This window comes from Gadus morhua, chromosome 22 (genome assembly GCF_902167405.1).
Source record: "Gadus morhua chromosome 22, gadMor3.0, whole genome shotgun sequence".
In the NCBI taxonomy this organism is placed as follows: domain Eukaryota; kingdom Metazoa; phylum Chordata; class Actinopteri; order Gadiformes; family Gadidae; genus Gadus; species Gadus morhua.
Genome location: NC_044069.1, coordinates 17,301,753 through 17,322,711, shown reverse-complemented (window position 1 = coordinate 17,322,711; position 20,959 = coordinate 17,301,753). Strand labels below are relative to the sequence as shown.

General features: G+C 45.3%; 2 protein-coding genes across 3 annotated transcripts; one reads left to right on the top strand and one right to left on the bottom strand.

The window, feature by feature from the left end:
• Window positions 1–266: 266 nt before the first annotated feature.
• srd5a1 (steroid-5-alpha-reductase, alpha polypeptide 1 (3-oxo-5 alpha-steroid delta 4-dehydrogenase alpha 1)) lies at window positions 267–8,168 on the bottom strand. The gene is made up of 6 exons (XM_030347251.1): window positions 7,724–8,168; window positions 7,205–7,371; window positions 4,708–4,809; window positions 2,866–3,016; window positions 2,656–2,730; window positions 267–2,365 (listed from the first exon to the last, which is right to left on the bottom strand). The coding sequence occupies exons 1-5, from the start codon at window positions 8,032–8,034 to the stop codon at window positions 2,664–2,666; spliced, it is 798 nt and encodes a 265-aa protein (XP_030203111.1). The 5' UTR covers window positions 8,035–8,168; the 3' UTR covers window positions 267–2,365; window positions 2,656–2,663.
• A 260-nt stretch (window positions 8,169–8,428) lies between these two features.
• On the top strand, window positions 8,429–20,063 carry nsun2 (NOP2/Sun RNA methyltransferase 2). Of its 2 annotated transcripts, none has more exons than XM_030347250.1 (19): window positions 8,429–8,667; window positions 9,352–9,509; window positions 9,983–10,087; window positions 10,176–10,281; window positions 10,399–10,470; window positions 10,925–11,009; window positions 12,720–12,912; window positions 13,329–13,403; window positions 13,550–13,680; window positions 13,882–13,955; window positions 15,719–15,849; window positions 16,081–16,177; window positions 16,310–16,446; window positions 16,540–16,632; window positions 16,820–16,955; window positions 17,809–17,889; window positions 18,857–18,995; window positions 19,116–19,155; window positions 19,245–20,063. In XM_030347250.1, exons 1-19 carry the CDS (start codon window positions 8,596–8,598, stop codon window positions 19,540–19,542), a joined length of 2,223 nt encoding a protein of 740 aa, XP_030203110.1. In that variant the 5' UTR covers window positions 8,429–8,595; the 3' UTR covers window positions 19,543–20,063. The 2 variants fall into 2 exon arrangements, with proteins under 2 accessions (XP_030203110.1, XP_030203109.1); XM_030347249.1 differs by having other exon boundaries at window positions 16,307–16,446.
• The last annotated feature ends 896 nt before the right edge of the window (window positions 20,064–20,959 follow it).

The window sequence follows — 20,959 nt, the reverse complement described above, 5'->3', positions numbered from 1 at the left end:
GTTCGACTATGTTAGGCCATATAGCAAAAGTCAGGTAGGCTAATTGTTTGCAAGCTTTCTTTGAAGACTACAAAAAGGTGAGAAAATATACCCAAGCTATAATTACAAACGCCTTGTTTTTCTTACAGAAAGGTGCCAATGCACTGGTAACAATCAGTGACGGGACTTCAGAGATCTTGATCTCGGAGGCCAGTGGATCTCAAACATTAGGTCTGAGACATTACCAGAAAGGGCAAAAAAAAACACTACCGGCATCGAGAAAAAAATAGTTTCACCCAGAAGTGCTTTATTGATCGACTTTGGATAATATCAACCATATACACCTCGATAATTCCAATAACATTCATTCACCCACTAATTTAAATTAATGTTGTTTCAATGTTCCTTTCCCAATGTAGGGACACGTTAACTTAGCTCAAATATTGTTGGCCGTGTTTTCTTGTCATAAAAAAATACTTTATTGACTGATTGACCATAATTTCGAAAATATTTTACGTCGGGTTCATTTCACGACAGGGTTAATAACTGCACAACACCTGTTCGAAAACAAAGGCGTTAACCGTAGCTTCAGCGGCTCTGCAGCTTGTGGAGAGATACAAATAAAAACTTTAATTTTCATTTTCTAAATGCTCTTGAAATTGACACATGTAATTCATGGCCCAGTTAACATCTCGTCTCTTGATGTCGTCTTCCGTACATATTATTTTTCAAAATAAGGTCCACCTGCGACTTAAGCTTTGCTGTCATATGCTAATGTAAGGATTCCTTCTTCTTCTGTGAAGGTTCGCACAACAGCACATAATATAGTAATATTCCGGCCAATATACGCCCTACCGGTCGATAACCGTACTGTCTATGACTTCAGAAAAACATCGTACCTCCGCTCCTACCATTTCATAAGGGAGGCAGTTAATTGCGATGTGACGTCACAACGTACAAACAATTAAGCTGTCCAGCCACAACCTTCCGTGTAGGATTATTTTCATGCAGAAATAATACCCACAACAATTCCCACGCCAAACCCCCACTCACGTGAGGCATGTGAGTCAAAGAACCCCCCCACCCTAGGCCAGTGTGTCGGTGAGCGTGTCACTCTCACATTACATCCAGGCCACCCGGCCACTCCCACTGTATAAACGCAAAGGAAAACATCCTCTCTCACGCTAAGATCCCCAATTGAATAGATACTTGCTGTCGTTTACAGTAAATCAGTGTTTACATAGCCCTGTGTTCTTGCATCCGGACACCGTTTCATGCGTTCACAGCAGCGGTACACCTCTGTTATAGGCACATTAATCTTGGCTGAATGTGCACGCACACTCGCGAAGACGGGGGATAGTGAGACAGAAATAGCGGCTCCATACTGGGTAAAATATACAATGTCAACATAACAGTCAGGTCTAGAATAAAAAGAGCCTCATATTTTAGAAGGGAGCTGTGTGCGAGTGGTGAAATAGTAATTAGGCTGATGGTGCAGCATCCTCCAAATATTTACCCCATATTTGGAGGGAATCTGCATTCACACTGCACTATCAACTTCTACTAGCCTGTGGGCGCATTACATGCAGTGTCACGTCATTTAGAATTAGATTTGAGTCGACGATATGGATGAGTAAATTGTTCTAGCCATGCAATATACTGCGGTCGCAGACAGAAATGAAAGAGGTTCATGCTCTCTCTGCTACTGTGATGAGAAACAGGTTTGCTAGAAAGATGAATACAGATCCCTACATTTTAATGAAATTCATAGGGTACATCATATAAGAGGAAGCTAAATGTTTGAGAGATAAACACTTTTCATTCAGAGATTAACTCAATCGTTTTTGTTGCATGTTGAGTTTGAGTTACTTAAACTCGCTCTATTTAAGCACCTGACGAATTGAGAAATTAAATAAAATTAACTCAGTATGGTACTTCCCTTTTGACAATAAGATGAAACAACTTCTATTTCACAAAAAGCCCGAGAATTCCTTTAAAATCGCTGAAGTGAGCATATCTTGGCAACACTGCAACAAATCAAATCTACCATCTTCACGTTTAGTATGTCTTTCTACCCAAAGTACCACTCAACTTGTTTTCAGATGCCCCCCCCCCCACCTCGAGGGAGTTCCTAATGTGACTCCACCCCCCTCCAACGTCACCATCACCTCATCCACTTTAGTTTATTTCTGTCTTTATTTCTCTTTGCTTCATTTGCTCCACTTTGAGTGTGAGGCACAAACCATCCTTTTAATTTCAGGCCTGAAGGTGGAGGAATGTGTTCCATCGCTGGTTCATTCCTCTCCTTTTGTGGCCCATCCCTGACATGTCGGGTAGGAGTCTCTTGATCAGCTTCCCCTCTGACACCAGGTACCTGCTCTTACTTCTACAGGGATCACAAATGACTGTTAGATATACTATTTAGGGGGGGAATTTACAGACTAGAATTCAAATGGGCACATTGTTCATTTAAAGCCAAGTCATCCAAGTGATGCCTAGAACCAAAAAAAGGGCATGGCCTGAATCGATATACTGCTCCTTCCATTCCAATTCAATAGCAACCCGGTTTGGTTCATTATGGACATTATCACTTCTGTGATGGCTATCCTTAAAATGTAATATAGTATCCCCCTGTGTTATATGTCATTGGAGAGACCTGCTGTGAGTTTCTCTTACCTGTTTTTTTAGAACACAAAGGGTATAAGCGCCTTCCTAGATTCAGGGTAGTCTTCAAATTTATTGAGATACCATCTAAGACAGAAGAGAGAAAGGTGTCTTCAGATTTTTTTCAATATTTAATACAATGACTAAATTAAAAAAATATATAATGTATATCAAACATCTTGGTTAAGTGTTTTAGGGTTAATCTCTGGCGTCTTGTCTCACCTGTGGTGGGCCACAGCTCTGCTAGCGAGGACCACCAGGGTAAAGATGGAAAAGGATGTACTGTGCACCGAATGGCCAGCCAGAGCGAAGCCTGCCCACTCCGTTATCTCGCCTAGGAAGTTTGCTCCGGAGACGTACTCGAACAAACCCCCTATGGATGAAGATCAAATAATAAAAAAGGGCCTGCAACTGATCGGTTCTCTACACTTGATTGAATTGGACACTTACAAAGAAGTGCCTGTTGTGTTGACATTGTATATATTACTCATTATGGGGCCTCTATTTCTGTCTGGTTCTGTCTCACGATCCCCCGTCTTCGTGAGTGTGTGCGTGCACATTCAGTCAAGATTAATGTGCCTATAACAGAGGGGTACTTTGAGTTTACACAGTGGGGGGGCCCCGGGCCTCCTGGATGTAATGAAAGAGTGAGTGACATGCTCACTGACTCACTGGACTAGGGCGGGGGGTTCCTTGACTCACATGCGTCACGTGACATATTGAGTGAGCATGCAGTCATTTGAAATGCAAAAACAGATTTAACAATGAACCGAATTTCATGACTATTATTGCTTGTCCTCCATTTAACAATAGTTCTCATAAATTTGCCCCAGACTTGCACTAAAAGGCAATCTTCATAAAAATATAGACGTATAGCATGTTTCACTTATCTCGGTTATAGGATAATAACGAAAATGAATCTCACTGGAAAACCGGCTTAACTCTCCCTGTGTGTCTGTGTTTTCTGTTTATTTAGGTTCACAAAAAAAAAGTAATCCTACACTAGAATTGATCATACATCCATGGTAGTTCAAGTATCTTAAACCACAAAGAACAAGGTTACTAATTGCATCTTGGGATGGGATGTGGGAAGAATAACTTCTGTCGCAGCAGTGGGCCTTCTAATGTCTTTCCAATCATTATTTTAATGTTATATGTCGATAAGAAATATCGCCTTAAGAAACTGTTACTTGATTGACTACTTAAATCCGAAACACGTGAGACTTGCAGCCTTCAAAGGAATGATATCAATTTCCTGATGCTAGGGGTGTCTCAATCAAAACTATTATAAAAGTCGCAGTTTGACGACGTTGGGAAGTAACATGGGATCATGGGAGCTTACACATGTATGTAGAGGTGAAGACACATACATTGTCTTCACCACCATTGCCGGTGAAAATCTATCGGACGTGACTCAGTTCACGTAAGCGTTAATGTATTAATATTTTACGTTAAGTCAATTCATGTCATTGTAACAAGTAACACAACTTTAACTTGCTTCCTCAACATTTGTTGAGTCTACTACCCAAACCGCTGGAGTGTTATGCTTGGGAATTAAACCTCGGAGAAGCCCAGCGCTGTTATCCTTGGCCCAAACTAATCATAACAAAACAACTTTAGGAGCATGTTGAATGTTGTTGTAACTTTTTAACGCTATCATACACGCTAAAGTGTTGACAAAAGATTCTACTTGATGGGGAGAGATTGATGGGGTTTTTGGTTGCATTTTTAAGTTGGAAAGATATTGAAAATTCAGATATTCACAGCCTGAAAAGTTAATGCATCTCTTTAAGATATAGTTAAGACCTATAATGAACATGAAACTGCTATGAACAGAATCTAGGCTATATAATTATGAAATCATTTTAAATAATGTATGACATTATAAAATTATCATGATTATTTTCAATAATAATGTACTAAGATTTATAAAAGGGTCTGCATGGCAGCACTGGGTTTATAAACTAGTGGAAAAAACTAAAATGACAGCCAACAATGGCAATCGGTATCTGCATGCTATTTGAAACATCTCCCATCTCCATCTGACCAGCCTAGATCTCTCACCTCTGGGGATCTTGTATCCTGTCTCTCCCGGCTTTCTTAAATTCCGTAGGATGTGGTCAGAGTGAAGATTCACCAGCCAGCCAACCAACCACAGAGCACATCCTGAAAACCAAGAAATGAATTGATGAGTAAGATGGTGGAGGATGTAAACTGGAGTCATCTTTGACACTCAAGCTCATCAGAGTTAGACTTGGTAGCCCCCCCCCCCCATTCTGCCGGCGATTTGTTTCATTTCTTTCTAGTTTCTTTACGTTTTTGCGGGAGCCAATCACCAAACTGGCTTTTCCCCCTGGCGCGCTATAGGCTGGTTTAACACAATGACGACAGGGAAGCGACGGCAAGCAGCCAATTGCATCCAGAGTAGGGATGGGCATATGTTGGGCATAACGATATATATCACGATATATAAATCATAATATAACCATTTCAGAACAGGTTACATAGACTCTAAGGAAAGCCAAACTGCTAAATGTATAAAACAAAAGAAGAAAGAAACTTAGTACGTCGTTTTGAGAACATTTATTGTGCAAAACTAATCATACAACATAATGTTGTAGCTGCAGAGACTTTAACAAAGACATTTTTTTTCTGTGTAATGACGTATAGGCCTACTTCTCTTAATGAAATTAAAACTGTTGGTGTCTTGTTAATAAAGAAACGGATACTGTGAATTAGGGAAATACGTCCAGTATTAGGCATGGCTATTTTAAATAAAGAAAAATCTTCCAAGTGTGTGCACAGATACTTGTTATTAAAACATAAAAGTGCAAAATGAACGTATACAATTTTGAAATGAACATTAAATGAGCGCAATCACCAGCTCCTCCGTTTCGCTTTCAGCCATATTTACTTAGATGACGATGATGCGTTGAAGCCGGTTGCAGCTCGTGGTTCTTTATATTTTGCGGGTAGCGGATGATGCGATGCAGCTGGTTGCAGCTCGTGGCTCTTTTTAAATTTCGCGGGTCGCAGACGATGCGTTGCAGACGGTTGCAGATCGTGGCTCTTTATATTTCGCGGGTCATGGATAGATCGCGTCAAACATGCATTATCGCGATAGAGCAATACAACTAAAATCTCTATCGTAGGCCATTTTTTTTATCGTTTATATCGCCTATATCGAGTCATTTGCCCATTGATCACGCCTCTTGTGCTGAAGAAAATGACAGCAGCTTCCCCAGACCAACGTGCAATCTACAATTGAGCTTGGTCTGGTAATAGCATGGCAACCTCAGAGTACTAACAACATCAACGCTGCAGATTGTTTACGATCTTTAATAGATAAAGTGCTCATCCCGGTGTCCAGGTCTCCAAAATGTTTGGTGCCAATTCGCCCATAGGGGGTGCCATGATTCTTGGTGATTTTTACAGACCAAGTAGGCCTACATGTACAAGTACTTACATTTAGGTACTTCCCGATATTGAGTACTTAAAGATGACATATTATACCACCAGGTATGACTGATTAGCCGTTACTAGCCGTTTTGAAAATCTGCCTCTTCTGACATCACAAGTGGGCGTGTCCACCTAGGCTTTAAAGGCTTATCACACTCACACCTGGTGGTATAATATTTCACCTTTGATAATAACAATAGTGTTCAAGAGCCAGGGAAGCCACAATTTCAGCGGGAATTCAAACACTGAGATCTTTAAAAAAAATTGAGGTGCTGAGAGTTCTAGGAAAGAAGCTCTCGGACGCCACAATCCACCACTGCCCACACAGAGCTCCACACAAAGTGCCTCAAGCAGAGTAGAACGATCGCATTTTGAGCAGTGGCAAAAACCTAGGATTACCCCCTTTGTTCTCTTAATTGGTCGTATTTCAGTAACAGTGATGAAATGGCATGGATTACTATGTTGACGGTCATATAAGACTAATCACCACGCTCACTGGCTCTACAACATAACGTCACATTGCGTAAGGAGGTATCGGGTGGTTGTATCTGGGAAGTTTTAAGAGTAGGCCTACAGTATCGGGCCTGAGTCTGAGTACTGGTTTCGGAGTACATGCCTTATTTGACATGCTTAACATGTTTGCCTCTTGCACCTATTATGTCCGTCTGAATAGGTTTCGTGTACATTTTCGGGAAAAAAATCTAAATAAACAACATATGGTACACATGGTCTATGGTCTGATCTTAAGAAATACGCTAGTAAATCAACATTATTCCGCTACCAAATGGTGGCAGCAGGAACTTTAAACTTGCCATTCACATAGAGGGAACCTCCCTTAACATATGTGAAACATTTTGCATCAATATCTCATTCCATGACCTCACAGACTGATTACATAAATTACTCTTATGCATAGCAGCATTTTGCCTGTGTGTGTGTGTGTGTGTGCGTGCGTGCGTGCGTGCGTGCGTGTGTGTGTGTGTGTGTGTGTGTGTGTTAAAGGGGGCTATCGCTGTGGTCGTGGGCTTTCAATACATTTCGTAACTGCTACATCATTATCATTACTCAATCGCAGGGGATGCAGCTTCCACCTTTTACCTACCTATGATGAAGCAGGGGTGTGTCACCCATCCTTCTGGGTATTCGGCATAATGGCTCAAATATCGTATCTGCATGTAGCCATTAACTATGCAGAATACAATGGCTAGGACGAACGAGACCACAGGTGTAGGTTTACCTCCTCGAATTAAAAATGGATAAACAAGCGACCTGGAATGGAGAGTACATGTTATACAACATTCTTGCCAGGCGTGTCTGTAATATTGCATTAGTTATGTAGTACTATTACAATTATGAAATACATTGCCCAAGTTAATAAGTGTATCACGGAAAATAGAAAAGGCTGAAGGTGAAAATGTCATAAGTCGACAAATATTACCTTAGCCGGGAGAATTTATGTTGTTTTTAAACCAAAGGCATGTCGATACAAAAAGGATGACCCAAGCTACCCGCAGATCTGAAAATTGGTGAGCTTATCGAAATAAGTACCATCTGATAAGAATATTTTCTTAATAGGAAACACCACGGAGGGAATTGCGAGTGGAAGTATTAACTTACCCACCTTTGAACATAGTGGCAAAAATACATTGCTATCAACAGTGCATTCGGTAGCTGTGAAGTTTTTGCAGAAGGCGTCCACAAAACGAGGTAGAGAGGCACCATGAATGCAGGTAACTCTTGAACGAACCAGGCAAATTTGACGTTGATTGGAAATCCATATTTACCCGAAGCATATCGACCATAGGGCACGTTTTCAAAGAGCAATGTAAAGAAAGTGCATACAGCCATGAATATGAAGAAGTAGCCCATGCAGTCTAAATAATACTTCTCCTCCTGCTCAGAGGAGAACATCATTGTTGGAAGGGTGTCCATAATAAATAGACAAGCTCACTATTTAGCAGAAGTTGTAGTTCACAGAGCTTAATTTGATATTTAACAAAACTACTACACTATGCAACACTACTGCTCTGCATTATGGTTGGTTCCGCCTTCCATCATCTGTTCGCTTCACGACAACCAATCATCAACATGGTGTGTCGTGCTCGTCAACCAACAAACCAATCAGCCACGTGGTGGGTCGGTCTGGCAAAAAATCGACGAGTGGACGATACTCTTTAAAATGTATTATTTATTATACATTATTGCAAAGTTAATTAATAATTGTTTTAATTCAGATACACGATTCAAACGAAATTAGATAGATAGACTGGAAAAGAAGAACATATTGTCTTTACTTATAGCTTCTGTAATTCTGGCATATTTTGTGGCCACCCATGAGGTCTTGACTCAATACGCTGCGCCAACAGACTGCGCGGTAGAGGCAACACGTTTCAGGGACCCCACAACACTAACTAGGCGCATGTTAATAACTACATAGCTATTGATCGCCTAACGTTTTGCAAGTTATTCTGCAGGGTTGTCTTCAATTCCAACATGGGAAAAAGAAGCAGACAGAGACAGAAAAACCAGTCTTCGGGAGTGGGACGAGACAACAGAGACAATGGTGTAGGTTGAGTGAATTTCTCTAACTCTTGCTATTGTAGCTGTTCATATCTTTCATACATTCAGTAATTGGAGAGTTTCTTCCAATGTCTAAATATGATGTGTACTTTATGTCAGGCTGCAGTTTAAAGAAACTGTTGGGATTTTAGGGTTAATATTCCTCTCTTTATGTTGTATCAGGGTCCTATATTACCTAGGATTATGTAGCACATAATGGGAACATGACAAATGTTTCCTAGTTCTACGAATGTTCTCTCACAGGATCCTATGTTACCCAGCTCTGTATTTGCTTTCTATAAAATGTTATATTGTGGGAACTTTTTAAAGCACTGCCGTCTGGCTCTCAATATGGCCTACACGTGAAGGAACGTATCTTAGAATCACATAGCTTAATTCTTCCTTAGAGACTAGGCTAGTATACATGATTTTTGAATCTAAACTCTCACACTACTGTTTCATTACTGTTAAAAAATTCATCCAGATTGTTTATGTCTCCAAGATTTTTTTCTGCATTTATCTATGATTTTGTACCCTTTTTCAACAGAGAGACCACAGAGATTAAAAATAAATAAATTAGAATGACGGTTAATGTGTGTAAACAGAATATTGAACTGCCAAGTGGACACACCAGATGCATGCATGTGTAGGCTCACATGGAGAGTTGAATAAAACATGTATGTGTTCCAGAGCTGGGGAGCCGGCTATGCTGATATCGTTAAGGAGAACCAACTCTTTGAAGACTACTACAAGGAGCTGGGTTTGGTGCCGGAAGGGGAGTTTGAACAGTTTATGGATGCCATGAGGGAACCTTTGCCTGCAACCATTCGCATCACTGGATACAAGAGGTGAATGGTTATATTTGCCCATTTCCTACGTCTCCCATCATTCATGGAAAGAGGGGAAACTTACATTTTGATTCTATCAGTTAAAAGTGAGGATAATTCAATTAAAGAGCATGCAGAGAAATCTGAGAATTGGACTATGTTGAGCAAAGCAACATGGCAAAAGCAGTTTATCACATCAAAGCTATGTTTTTGATTCAATAAACGTCTAAGTAAGCTGCTACTTGCAGACACGCTAATAGTGGAGACGCTTCCTACATGAAGTACTACTATTGCCTTTCACTGCACATTATGGTTTTCTACTAAGTGCTAGTTCTCTAGCACCTAGTATAATAATCAGCATAATCTGCTGAATGATTATCTTGGTCTTTATCATTCCTTGTTCTTCAAGGCCCACGTATGCTGATGGATCATTGCTTATAGCAAGCAAAACTCTACTGTGTATTCTGAAGTTCCCATTTACTCTCCTGCTGCAGCCATGCCAAAGAGATTCTTCATTGTCTCAAGGAGAAGTACTTCAAGGAGATCCAGGAGGTGGAGATTGATGGTGTGAAGCTGGAGGCTCCGACGCCTCTCAGCTGGTAAGTCTGGTTTGGTTCAGCCAATGAATGCTCTTAGACGTGGTGTGATTTTGGTGTGGTTCACTAAGGTTTGTTGTTTTGTGACAAGGTACCCAGACGAGCTGGCATGGCAAACCAACATGAGCAGGAAGATCATCAGGAAGTCTCCACTGCTGGAGAAGTTTCACCAGTTCCTGGTCAGCGAGACGGAGTCGGTGGGTTCACAGTCAGAACATTCCCAAAGACCGGAATTTAATTTGGTATTCATGCGCTGCATGTAACGGCTATGAAACAACCTTTTCTGACTTCTATAACCGCTCTTTTATTTCCAGGGTAACATAAGTCGTCAGGAAGCGGTCAGCATGATTCCTCCTCTCCTGATGAAAATCGAATCACACCACAAGGTGAGAAGAACTACCCCACACACAGAAAGTACCTGTGTGCTTAATCAAAATGTCACACATTCCTGGTTCCGAGCGTTGTATTCTATCCCATTATCTTCCGTCAAAGAATCTTGTTTAAAGAAGGAGCCAGATTTAAAAACGAATCCTAAAATATTCATTATATTTCATCCGAGATTTAGGAAACATGCTAAATGGAGATACTAGCTTCTCCAACAACAATGCAAAAGCCAGTATGTTCTCCTTTTACATCCTGGGTTTCAACATTGCTTTTTGTTTTGGCCTGTATGTTTTGATTCACCATACTGTAATGTTTTCACTATAATGTATTTGCTAAGAAAACATCTGCGTAGAAACATGATGGGATGTTTACCTGAATTGGCATGTAATGGCCGCCTATTAGCAGTGTAACGTCCTAACAGCTGGCCTGGTGCTCTCCTGCCTCTCTCCTGTGCAGATCCTGGACATGTGTGCCGCCCCAGGCTCCAAGACCGCCCAGCTGATCGAGATGCTGCACGCCGACATGGACGTGCCTTTCCCAGGTCTGTCCCAGGTTCAGTTGAACCCCCGCTTCTGCTGCACCTCTGCTCAGCACTAATATCAGGGTACACGGCTTAGGCATTGGACTGACAGACGTAAGGTATTGAAAAGGATAAGCCAAGATGTCGGCCTATCAATGAGTAGTTCAATACCAAATTGATCATTTTGCATCCAGAATTTGAGTTTGCTGGGTTGAGCGTTTGCTTTCCATTAGCTGCTTCCGTTGACTTGCAGAGTTAGTGAAGCCTACCTCCTATTCATTTGAGAGGAATACACTTTTAATTGCTTTTCAAAGATTTCCAATGTGAATAGTCCCTCCTTCAAAATGAGGGCCAGTAACAACACAACAAGATTGTAGTTTTTCTACTAACACACAGATAATTGTGTAATATCTTGGTAAGATATTGCCAGATCTAAACAATATGGGCCCTTAATCAATATTGGTAAGGCTCAGGAGTAACCCCCCAGAATCTTTGGAAACCATGATCTAAATATTCATGTTTTGATGTAATGTTCAGATGGAGCGGCCCGGTGGTGTTGAGAAAATGTACACCAGTGTTCACGCATTTGTAGATGTCTCTGACGTCACTCAGGCAGAAATAATGCTCAAACTAGTTAATGTTTAATGTTTTATTCATGTTAGGTTTAGTTGAGTTATGTCATCGAATTCAAGTGAAATCGTCATGGTAGGGATATATTTGATGTAGCAATGTTTTGAGGCCAATTTAATCAGAATTGAGGGAACTATTGAAAAAAACAAGCGACCATATGCACCATATTCACACCATTCATAAAATGGCCACTAGGTGGCGGTCCCTCCTTGCACTGGCGCTGGAACCCATTCCGATTTCTCCCTAGTAAAATATAGCTTTATCAAATGTGAAGGCCTAGCCTACTAAAATAAGTTGGCCCAAGTTATCTTATAGTGACAAAGCGAAACTGGTTGCATAAGATGCTTCTAAATCTTTTTTCCATGAAATATAAATAAAGTGGATCACTCTTTACATCCCGCCCGAGGCTATTCAGGCCTGGTTAGGATGGGGTCTCTGTGGACCACAGTTCTTAGCGTCACCGTAGGGTACGCCTTCGGGGATGTTACAGCTCTTTAACCTCAAATGGGGACAGCCTCTGTATCCAGCCAGGATTGGAGCTCACGTTCTTTGAGAGTTGTTGTTGGTCACATAGTTGCCCTATGTGACCAACAACTCTCAGCACAAAGGGGTATGGAGGGAGATATGGGACCTTTTTAAAGGGGTGATATGCTATTTCGACTTTTCCCTTTTCTGTAGACTGTTATATGATGTATGTGTACGTGTTGTACGTCTGCTAAGCTAGAAAAATCTAAGTCTGAGCCAGGCGGAGTATTCGCGCCCACCGAGAACGCCCCTCAATAAGTGTGTGAAACAGCTTGTGTGCGCTCAAACTTTACTTCCCTAACAGTGTGACGTCAGACTGGGCAGTGGGCAGTGCCTCCCTGCTACCCACAGTGTTAACAACTTCTCAGGGGTTTACATTTATTCTTATGGGGGTATGATGAACCATAGATTGGGGAGGCGTGTCTTCTAATCCTTCAGAAGGTTGGATGCGATATCGGGACCGAGCCCGTTGAACATGCGGTTCTGAACGTGTTCCGGAACGCTTCGACCCGCTCACACGGATCTCACGGACCTGTCGTTGTCCTCCGTCCTTCTGTCCCCCCCCCCCCCCCGCAGAGGGCTTTGTGATCGCCAACGACGTGGACAACAAGCGTTGCTACCTGCTGGTGCACCAGGCCAAGCGCCTCAACAGCCCCTGCATCATGGTGATCAACCACGACGCCTCCATCATCCCGTCCCTGCAGGTGGCCACCGACGGCTGGAGGGAGGCGCTCTTCTACGACCGCATCCTCTGCGACGTGCCCTGCAGGTGAGCCCGACCTGCCACCGCCGCTCCACACAGCCAGGAGGGCAGGGACTTTGTTCTAGGGACGGGGGGGGGGGCGACAGATGGTGATGCGGGACGTGGTTTCGTTTTGTGTGTTTGATGATCGGGATGAGATGATTGGCAGGCGACGTTGGGATTGAAAGGGAATATCAGTGCACGCTCCCACGTGCGTGCGCGGTGGTTGTATTTGTAGGTATTTTAAAGTGGAGCTCCTGGCTCTGAACCCCGCTGCCAAACACAGCCCCTCCAGGAGGAAGGAGAGGCAGGTAGCGATGGTCGTGAACAGTTGGTGCCTCTGCAGCCGCGTTCAAAAGGAATGTTGGTTTCAGAAGCGCGGGCTGTGGACGAGCCAAGCTCACCGTTTGATTGGTCCGCTCTGTTTTTGTTTCTGTCCTCAGCGGAGATGGCACAATGAGGAAGAACATAGACGTGTGGAAGAAGTGGACCACGGCGAACAGTCTGCACCTCCACGGGTGGGTGACACGCGCCCGGCGTGGGGAGAGCGTATTGTTCGATGTAGTGGCTCATGCCCGTGGAGGCCCACCGAGCCTGCAGTGTTGAACTATAGTCCATCCTTTTTGTGTGTGTGTGTGTGTTTGTGTGTGTGTGCGGTCTCTAGGCTGCAGCTGCGTATCGCGATCCGCGGCGTGGAACAACTGGCCGTGGGCGGGCGGATGGTGTACTCCACCTGCTCCCTCAACCCCATAGAGGACGAGGCGGTGATCGCCGCCCTGCTGGAGAAGAGTGAAGGTACAACAACACCCACACAAAGCAAATCCATGGAACACAGCCGTGTGTGTGTGTGTGTGTGTGTGTGTGTGTGTGTGTGTGTGTGTGTGTGTGTGTGTGTGTGTGTGTTGTGTGTGTGTGTGTGTGTGTGTGCGCTATTTCAACCGGTGTCATATGCTACCCGAGCAGCCTAACGCCACCACGTGGTGCCGTGTCTTCCAGGCGCTCTGGAGCTGGCCGATTGTTCTGCTGACCTGCCCGGTCTCAAGACGATGCCCGGCGTCTCCAGCTGGAAGGTAACCCGCCCCGCCCCCCCTGATGAGTCCAGTGCCCTATACCACGAAGCTCGCTGAACATACCCAGGCTTTCTTGGGAAAACCTGGCTCGACAGAGCCGCAACTCGCAATCAGAGTTAAATGGTACCACGAAGCTCACTTTAGATTCAATTCGTTGAACCAGGTTTTCCGCTTTAGGTTCAGTGCGCGTTCACGTGAAAGGGGCGTTTTTTGCGTCATTTTTCTCACCTTTACGATAGATCAAGCAGTCTATATGAGTATAAGTGAAAAGATTCTGCATATTGTCTGTATAATAACTATGCCAAATGCAGAATTGTTCGCCATTAATCCAAATAGAATGATGATGATTTAAAAATGCATAAGCAACGTCCATCCTGCCTTATTCTATCATTTAGGGAATTCACTTTAAATACACCCTATTTAAGAAATATATCGCATGTTTTCGACCGCTGAGAGGTAGCGGCTGTAGCGTAGTGGATTAGTATAAGACCCGAACGCCAGCGACCGGGGTTCAAATTCGCCGGTCTATCATCATGCATTTTACCCCCATAGATGTGGTGCCAGCACGGCCTTGAAAATATGGGTTCAAGTTCGAAATAAGCACAAAAATATAATTCCATAAGCTTTAGTGAATAAGTATTCCATATGCATGAGAATTAGGACTTTTTAAGCTTCACATAAAATCGCGTCACTTGGGAGTCGGAACCCCCCGCGCAAAAATTCAAGACTGACGCGCTACCTCCACTCTAGCACTCTGTCCCTGAGACACAATGCGCAACAGTTATCATTGTCTACATAAGGTCCAAAAGGACGATCAAATAACGAACACCCTCTGATGAGAATCTGTATCTCTCATGAAGAACCCCAATTTCGTTGTTTGCACAATGACGATAAAGTCTGAAATCTGAATATCGTCAGACAATGCCAAGGGATCGGTTCTGTCCCGTAAAACCCTTGTCTCCGGAGAAGTGCGCCGGGGTCCACGGGAACACCCACAAATGGTGACGCCATTGTCAGAGGAGGGGCTAGGAAGCTGCGCACGCCGATTTAAGTAGCCGATCTCCGGCTAGACTAAGCCGAAAAACTGCTCCCGACCAGGGTTGGTTGCGAGCATAAGTCACCATGGTGATACAGCGACGCTAAAAGAGATCGACTTTCGTGGTACAACTAACCCAGGCTTGGAGCTCAACATACATCGCTAACCCTCTAAGCGAGCTTCGTGGTACAGGGCCCAGGCCTCTCTCCTCTTAGGGTTTTTTGGCCGTGCTGACTTCGCTTGCAAAACAAAGTGGTCTGTTTGAATAGGACAGATTTCCTTCCGATTATTTGCGGTCTAAAGAGTGGGCGTTGGACAATATGAATGCTGTTGGAGTGCTGTAATTGATATTGAACGTGCTTTTTTGGCACTTTGGTAAGTGTGTGTGATACAGAGAACAATCTTCTGAGATGATGAAGCAAAAGTGGGCGACTATTGAACGTTATCGCGGTTATCCTTGTGTGTGTTCAGTCTGACACCACCCAAATATAGTAAATGTCTCTTAAAATAATCAATACAATATCACTGCAGGCTCAAACATCAAACGACTCAGCTACAATCAGTGTGTGTTGTGGCATGGACACGAGACAAGAGCGTCATCCGGTAAAGACCGGCCACGCCCCAGCTGGGCTGCCGGGCCCTGACGGCACAGTGTGAATGAAACGCCCTCTGCTCCTCCCTCTCTCTCGCTCCCCCCCCCCCCCCCCCCCCCCCCCCCCCGCTGCAGCTCATGACCAAAGAGGGCCAGTGGTTCAACGACTTCTCTGAGGTCCCCTCCAGCCGCCACACCCAGATCCGCCCCACCATGTTCCCGCACACGGACAAAGACAAACTGGCCAGCTTCCACCTGGACAGATGGTGGGTCTCAGGCCGTCTCGCGCACCTGCATAAAACACAGAACCTGCCAATGTGGTGGTTTGGTTAACTCCTACACCAGAGCATCGGAGTGTAAAGGCCATAAAATAAACGCATCTCAATCTAAGTAACTGATGAGGGACTGTAGGGTTGGAACGGGCTTTCTTTCTTCCTGCGGGCCAGCAGAGAGAGCTGTTTAGCTAAAGTGTGTGTGTGTGTGTGTGTCTCTCTCAGCATGAGGGTCCTGCCTCATCACCAGAACACGGGGGGGTTCTTCCTCGCTGCCTTGGTGAAGACGGCTCCCATGCCATGGAACAAAAGAGCCCCCAAGGTAAACACACACCGCCTGTGGATCACTCTCTGACCCCCCCCCCCACCACCCTACCCTACCTTCAAGTAGAACCGGGTCCGTACCAGTCGGTTCCTCCTCTTAACCCCGCCCCCTCTTCCTCTCCGTCAGCAGGCGAGGAAGGAGCCCTCCGCAGCCCCCGCCCCCGTCCCAGCAGAGGCCGCCCCGCCCACAGAAGAGGTCCCCCCCGTGGGAGGGGAGGACGCCCCCCAGGGGGACCAGCCCGCCCCGGCCCGGGAGGCTGCGTGTGGGTGAGTGTCGTCGTTGGCATCAAGGGTTAGAGCGATGTTAGTGTGTGTGTCTCACGTGTGTGTGTCTCACCTGACTCCCTCTGCACCACCCAGGCCTCCACCTCACAAGAGGAAAAAGATGTTCGGCTTCAAAGAAGATCCCTTTGTGTTCCTCAGTGAAGACGACCCGGTCCTAGCTCCTATTCAGTGAGTGTGTGTGTGTGTGTGTGTGCGTGTTTGTAATGAGCCAAGCCCTCCTACACAGCCTTTGTGCATTTCTGTTGGGTATTTTCTACTCAGTTTTTAAACACTATTTTAGTGTTATTTTTCATTACTTTTACTAGTTCCGTCCTGCCTCTAATTGTGTGTGTGTGTGTTTGTGTGTGTGTGTCAGGTCCTTCTATGACCTGTCCCCAAACTTCCCCAAGCTCAATGTCCTGACTCGGTCCCACGAGGGAAAGAAGAGGCACCTCTACATGGTGTCTAAAGAACTACGAAACGTCATGCTCAACAACAGCGAGCGCATGAAGGTGTGTTTACATTGAGTCCTCCGTATTGATTCCTGAACCTGCGTCACTGCAGCTCTACTGCAAAGTGTTTTAAGACAGATGGGGCTCTACCCAGGTGGCTGGGTTGGTATATGCGCATTTCTTTTGTGGCAACATCTTAGTCGCACTTAAAAAAAGAAGACAGTGCGCCCTAGCTTGTTCTTAAAGGTGACCCATTATACCGTGTCGACCTAGATGTATGACGGATAGATGTGCAACGTTTGCTACAGTCCACTGGGTAGGCTGGTGGACTGATCTACCCAGCACACATCTAGGTGGACACGCCCACTTGTGATGTCAGAAGAGGCCGATTTCCTGCCTGGTGACGGCTAATCACACTCACACCTGGTGATATAATATGTCACCTTTTTAATCTGCAGGTGTCTTTGCAGCAGTGTTGGCTTTGCACATAGACGTTCTGATTCAATGCCTCTCCCTTCCGCAAGCCTTTGAGACCATGAGACGTCTATGACCGACCTCTGGGCAGATCTGTGCACCTCCCATCATGTTCTTTTTCGATTGTCGATTTACAAGGACTGCACAAATATTTAAATGTACAAAGTGCCATCCCGGTGCCTCTTCGTCATAGGTCTGATGATATAACCTGTATATCTAGGGGTCTTTTAATTCACTGCACGAATGAAGTGAGCATTCTGGCCAGGGCTCAGTCCTAAATGATGAAGTTTCCTTCAATGGACTAGACCGGGTGCACCGAGCTCTGTGGGCTGGTGGATGTGTTCTTCTGTTGTCCCGTACCCTACTGAGTCATCCTTGCATATCTATACTGCACTCGGTGAGACCAGGCATCTACATTTGTTCCCTTTGCTGCTCTTAGGTGATCAACACTGGAGTGAAGGTCTGGTCCCGCAACAGCGACGGGGAGCAGTTTGGCTGTGCCTTCCGCCTGGCGCAGGAGGTAAACACGCGGCGCCCGGCTCCTCACAAACACTGCATTATGTGGAGGATGGAAAATCGTTGGTCGTGTGTGCCATTTTAGGGGCCACTCACACTCGGGCCTGTTCCGTGCTGCAGGAAGATTCAGCACGATTCCCCCCCCTCCCCACTCCCCCCGCTGGCCCGTGGTCACACTGCTCCCAATGGCCGTGGCCTGGGCACTATTGCTCCTTCATACATACGTCATCACGTCGTAATACGATAAATACGCCATCACCAAGCGTGGTGTCCAGCTGCGACTGTCCAGCTGCCGCCATTGTTTAAAATGATTGTTGCGTGGGGAAGAAGCGCAGGGACTACGTCATCCAGCTCACATTGCGTATCATCTCATTAGCATCTGTACTTTGGCCACGGCACACCTCCCCCAAGTGTGCCGTGGCCAAGGGGCTGTTCCCTGTTCCGTGCTGGAATACGGATGACGTGGTCACACTAGCCAAACGTTCTGGACTTTAGTATGCAAATGAGCTCGGGCACGGGGCCGCGGCCCTAGTGTGAGTGGCCCCTACTTTTATATTATATTGATTGTATTTTTGCAAAACGTTTTGGAGCAGGATTTATCAATAAATTTGCTAAATAAAGCCTACGCTGTTATGTCCCGAAGGCACACAACCCAAATCATCTCGTTATAGCGCTACTGATTGTGCATTAATAAAGATCACACGACTCCTTAGTGGCTTATGCAGTCTGGAGGTCTTTTTAAGTTAGACAGATAGTGGATATTCAACCGATAACCGTGATCCGACATGGCAACAAAATAACCTTTGCGAGATAGATGGGTCGGAACCGTGTGTTTGATTTAAATGTTGGTCTTGGTTGGATCCTAGACACGCACACCAATCCTCCAAGGACACTCCACGTGTTATTTTGAGCCTTGTTGAGCGGTCGGCATTGACCACATCCATCATCCTCCCCTCCTCCTTCTCTCCCAGGGCATCTACACGCTGTACCCATACATCCGCTCCAGGATGGTCACGGTCAGCGTGGAGGACATCAAGGTCCTGCTCACCCAGGAGAACCCCTTCCTCAGCAAGCTGCAGAGCAAAGCCCACGCCCAGGCCAAGAGCCTAGGTGGGCTGTCTGGAGAGCCCCTGTGGCCCCTCGATACACACATGGAGCTACCGAGTTTTGAGTTTGGATCTTCTGTATTTCATTCTGACACTGATTGCAATTTCTTTTTTTTTTCCCCAGGCATGGGGAGTATCGTGCTGAGGTACCAGCCCAACCCAGAGTGAGTATACGCGTGTTTCCACCCAGCTTAAAGAGGTTATTCTGGGCGTGGTGGTTTGCTGACCCCTGTTCCTCCCCTGGTTCCGGCAGGGAGCCGTTGGAGCCCCAGTGCCCCATCGAGCTGTGCGGCTGGAGGGGGAAGACGTCCATCCGCGCCTTCGTCCCGCGCAACGAGCGCTTCCACTACCTGCGCATGCTGGGAGTGGAGGTGTTCCGCGACAAGTCGGGCCAGCGCGGAGCGCCGAGGGAGGGCGGAGAGGAGCCGAAGGAGGGGGGAGAGGAGCCGAGGGAGGGGGGAGAGGAGGTGGAGACGAAGGAGGACACCGAGATGGCCAGTGGGGACATCGTGGGGGACTCTGAAGGAAAGATGGAATCGGACCAACCCTGACTGGGACAGGGAGGCGGATGCCAGGGCGGGGTGCCAGGTGCCCTCGGGCAACCCCAAATGTCTTGAGGAAATTATAATGAACTATTATAGCGGGATTCTCCCAATTAAGGATTGGACTATGTAATACTTGATCCCTCAAATGAGCTGGGCGTTCTATTCCATACTGCGCCGTTTGTTTTATTATTTTTATTTTTAGTAGAAACTATTCCACTTTTAAAGTGGCCGCAATGTTTCAGTTTGTGTTGTATACGGTTAAAGAATGGTTTATTTTCTGCCGTTTTACTTTTCTATGCCTGTAACTGTTGAAGAACACGAGGTGTTGATTAACAAGACGAAACATTAAAATCCTTACATTTCGTCCGTTCATAGCCTTTTGTATTTCTCCAAGTCACACATGCCAAAGATGAAGCAGAATGTGATTGTGCAAAGATCGAATTTAGACAATATAATTTTGTCCCCCGAAATGCTTTGGGTGCATGGACCAACTTTTCAATCTATTAAAAAGGCGTTATTCAACTTGGGACCGTTTAAGTCTGCACAATGATCTACAAAGAAAACAACCTTTTTGATGACCGTTCAATGACAACAGGGGTTTGAAGCTGTCTGTCCAAAGTGAACAGAATTGTACATTTCTAATCAACTGGTTGTCAATGTCAGTGATAATGGCATATACTGTACTGAACATATACTGTGCATCACAAAAATCCATATTTGATATGATGGCTTGCCTATGTATGCGCTGAGCGGTTGCCATGGCAGCATCCCTGATTGGACCGCAGCGCACTGATAGACAGGTGTTCCATCTCTACTTGTGTTTATTATCTAGCCTTGCTGCCATGACAACAGCAGCCGCTCTATAGCGGCGTCACACAGACTGTAGGAGTGGAGATGGAGAGGCTGGTCACCGTCTCTGTCTCTCTGTTTCCACCGATACTTCCTTTAGTCTAATGTCTGCGGACATGTTCTAGTGACTTCTGTGTGAATCGGTTCCATAAGTGCAACCGTTCACCTGCCATGTTGACGGTCCCCATGACGCCGTTGTCAGGGGAGCGGTGAATCCCTGAACTGTGAGCCAATAGGATGGAGAGAGGGAGTCAGGCTAATGGCCAGATGTAAAGGTAGAAAGAGGATGAACTAGTTATAGATGGCTAAACAGAAGGATTATGGACAAACGGAAGAAAATAAATGTGTTACACTGGCTGTACTCCAGCTCACCTGTTATGTGTGTGTTGTGTCGTCTCCCGTCTGAGTGATGCCATTCAGCCTTTTTAGCTGCAGTTTGTGCTGCCAAGTTGCTAATACTAATAATGACATCCTTTCCAGTTGGAGAAACTCAGGCACTCACACACATGCCTCCCTCCAATCTCTCCCCCCCTCTCTCTCTCTCCCCCCTTCCAGCTCTTCATCTCTCTCACCT

Bases quoted from the DNA above. Each gene is read 5' to 3' on its own strand.
- srd5a1 (XM_030347251.1), bottom strand. From the start codon at position 8,034: ATGGACACCCTTCCAACAATGATGTTCTCCTCTGAGCAGGAGGAGAAG. The intron at 7,372-7,723 runs GTGGGTAAGTTA...TCTCCATTCCAG, and splicing joins TTTTGCCACTATGTTCAAAG to GTCGCTTGTTTATCCATTTT. The intron at 4,810-7,204 runs GTAGGTAAAAGG...CTTGGTTTTCAG, and splicing joins ACACCCCTGCTTCATCATAG to GATGTGCTCTGTGGTTGGTT.
- nsun2 (XM_030347249.1), top strand. From the start codon at position 8,596: ATGGGAAAAAGAAGCAGACAGAGACAGAAAAACCAGTCTTCGGGAGTG. The intron at 11,010-12,719 runs GTCTGTCCCAGG...CCCCCCCCGCAG, and splicing joins CATGGACGTGCCTTTCCCAG to AGGGCTTTGTGATCGCCAAC. The intron at 16,956-17,808 runs GTGTGTTTACAT...TGCTGCTCTTAG, and splicing joins ACAACAGCGAGCGCATGAAG to GTGATCAACACTGGAGTGAA.